General features: G+C 49.5%; 1 protein-coding gene across 1 annotated transcript in view; it reads left to right on the forward strand.

Annotated features, from left to right (window-relative positions):
- Shc1 (SHC adaptor protein 1) overlaps nt 1–1,366 on the forward strand; it is a 14,945-nt gene extending 13,579 nt beyond the window's left edge. The window contains 1 exon segment of the mRNA XM_050166309.1: nt 655–1,366. Coding sequence (XP_050022266.1) covers nt 655–795 — 141 coding nt within the window. The 3' untranslated portion in view covers nt 796–1,366.
- Nucleotides 1,367–1,391: the final 25 nt, after the last annotated feature.

Consider the following 1,391-nt stretch of genomic DNA (forward strand, 5'->3'; position numbering starts at 1 on the left):
TTGGGTTTTTTTTTTTTTTTTTTTTTTTTGGTTGGTTGGTTTGGTTTGGTTTGGTTTTTTGGTTTCTTAAGACAGGCCTTGATCCGCCAGCCTCTGCCTCCTGAGTGCTGGAGTTAAAGGCGTGCGCCACCGCTGCCGGTTCTAAGCTGTGTTCTTTTAGTTCTTACCAAATCCCAGACCTTAAGCCTATCAATACCAGACCTAGAAAGTGATTACCTGATCTATGCTCCTTTTGCCAAGGGAGGAAGTGACCCTGGAAAGGCAGTGATGCCCCATATCAGATGGTTGTGGGGTAGAAACCCCAAATTTCCTCTAGTGAGAGGAGTCAGCTGTCTCCCTAGCTCCTTAGCCTCAAACTCAATGTCCTTTTTCTTCTTTTTAAAAATCTTACCTGCCTTACTGCTGTTCCTTACAACCTTGGTTTCTTTTCTCAGCCTGTTTCCCACATGGTTTTTGCACTGTTTCCTCTGATGACACACCGGTTCCTTTGAGTGAGAAGTTACCTGTTTATCAGCTTCATATTTCTGGGCTCCTGCCAACTTCACACTCTGCCGGTCACTGACCTGCCCTTCCCTCCCCCCTCCCCCACCCCGTCTCCCTCAGTCTTGGGGGCTGAGGTCTTACTGGACTCATTTGAACTGACCCTCTTATTTCCCACCTTCCCAGGTTCGGACAAAAGATCACCGCTTTGAGAGCGTCAGTCACCTCATCAGCTACCACATGGACAATCACTTGCCCATCATCTCCGCGGGCAGCGAACTGTGCCTACAGCAACCCGTGGACCGGAAAGTGTGATCTTCAGTTGTCCTGGATGCCCTCCACCCCTTCCACTGCGTCCTCTAACTCCTGGGACCTATGTTTGTGCTCACCTGAGACAGGGAATTTTAGTTAGAAACCTGGGGTAGCATCCTGCTTCTGCCCAAACCTCACCAAAGTATTAATGTACAGAGTGGTCCCTTGCCTGGGCCTTGTCTGTGCCAACCTGATGCCCTTTCCCCCAAAGGGTAGGTTCTTAAAATGGAAAAAGACCCAGTGGAGCAATTGCCCTTTGGGGGAAGGGAAGTAATCATACCTCTGGTTTACCCCTGGTCTTCAGGGTACCCCAGATCCCTCTTAACATATCCTATTCCCTATGCATCCCTTACAACTTTGTGCCTTTGACTATCTCCTAGGTCTGCAGATACTTTATGCAAAGAGTTCTCAGGCCCTTCGTGTGGATAAGGGTTGCTGACGCCTTGGCTCTGGAACCCTGTTGTGCTCAGCACCCCTTTCTATGTTTGGGAAGAATAGGGGCAGGAGTGGCAGCTATCTCCTCTGCCTTTTGGTTGTGCAGCCCTTAAGAGATTGCCCCAAGCTGGGCTTGGTGGCACATGCCTTTAATCTGCACTCAG

The sequence above is a fragment of the Alexandromys fortis genome, unplaced genomic scaffold (genome assembly GCF_014885135.2).
Source record: "Alexandromys fortis isolate MF-2015 unplaced genomic scaffold, M_Fortis_MF-2015_v1.1 scaffold_152, whole genome shotgun sequence".
Lineage (NCBI taxonomy): Eukaryota > Metazoa > Chordata > Mammalia > Rodentia > Cricetidae > Alexandromys > Alexandromys fortis.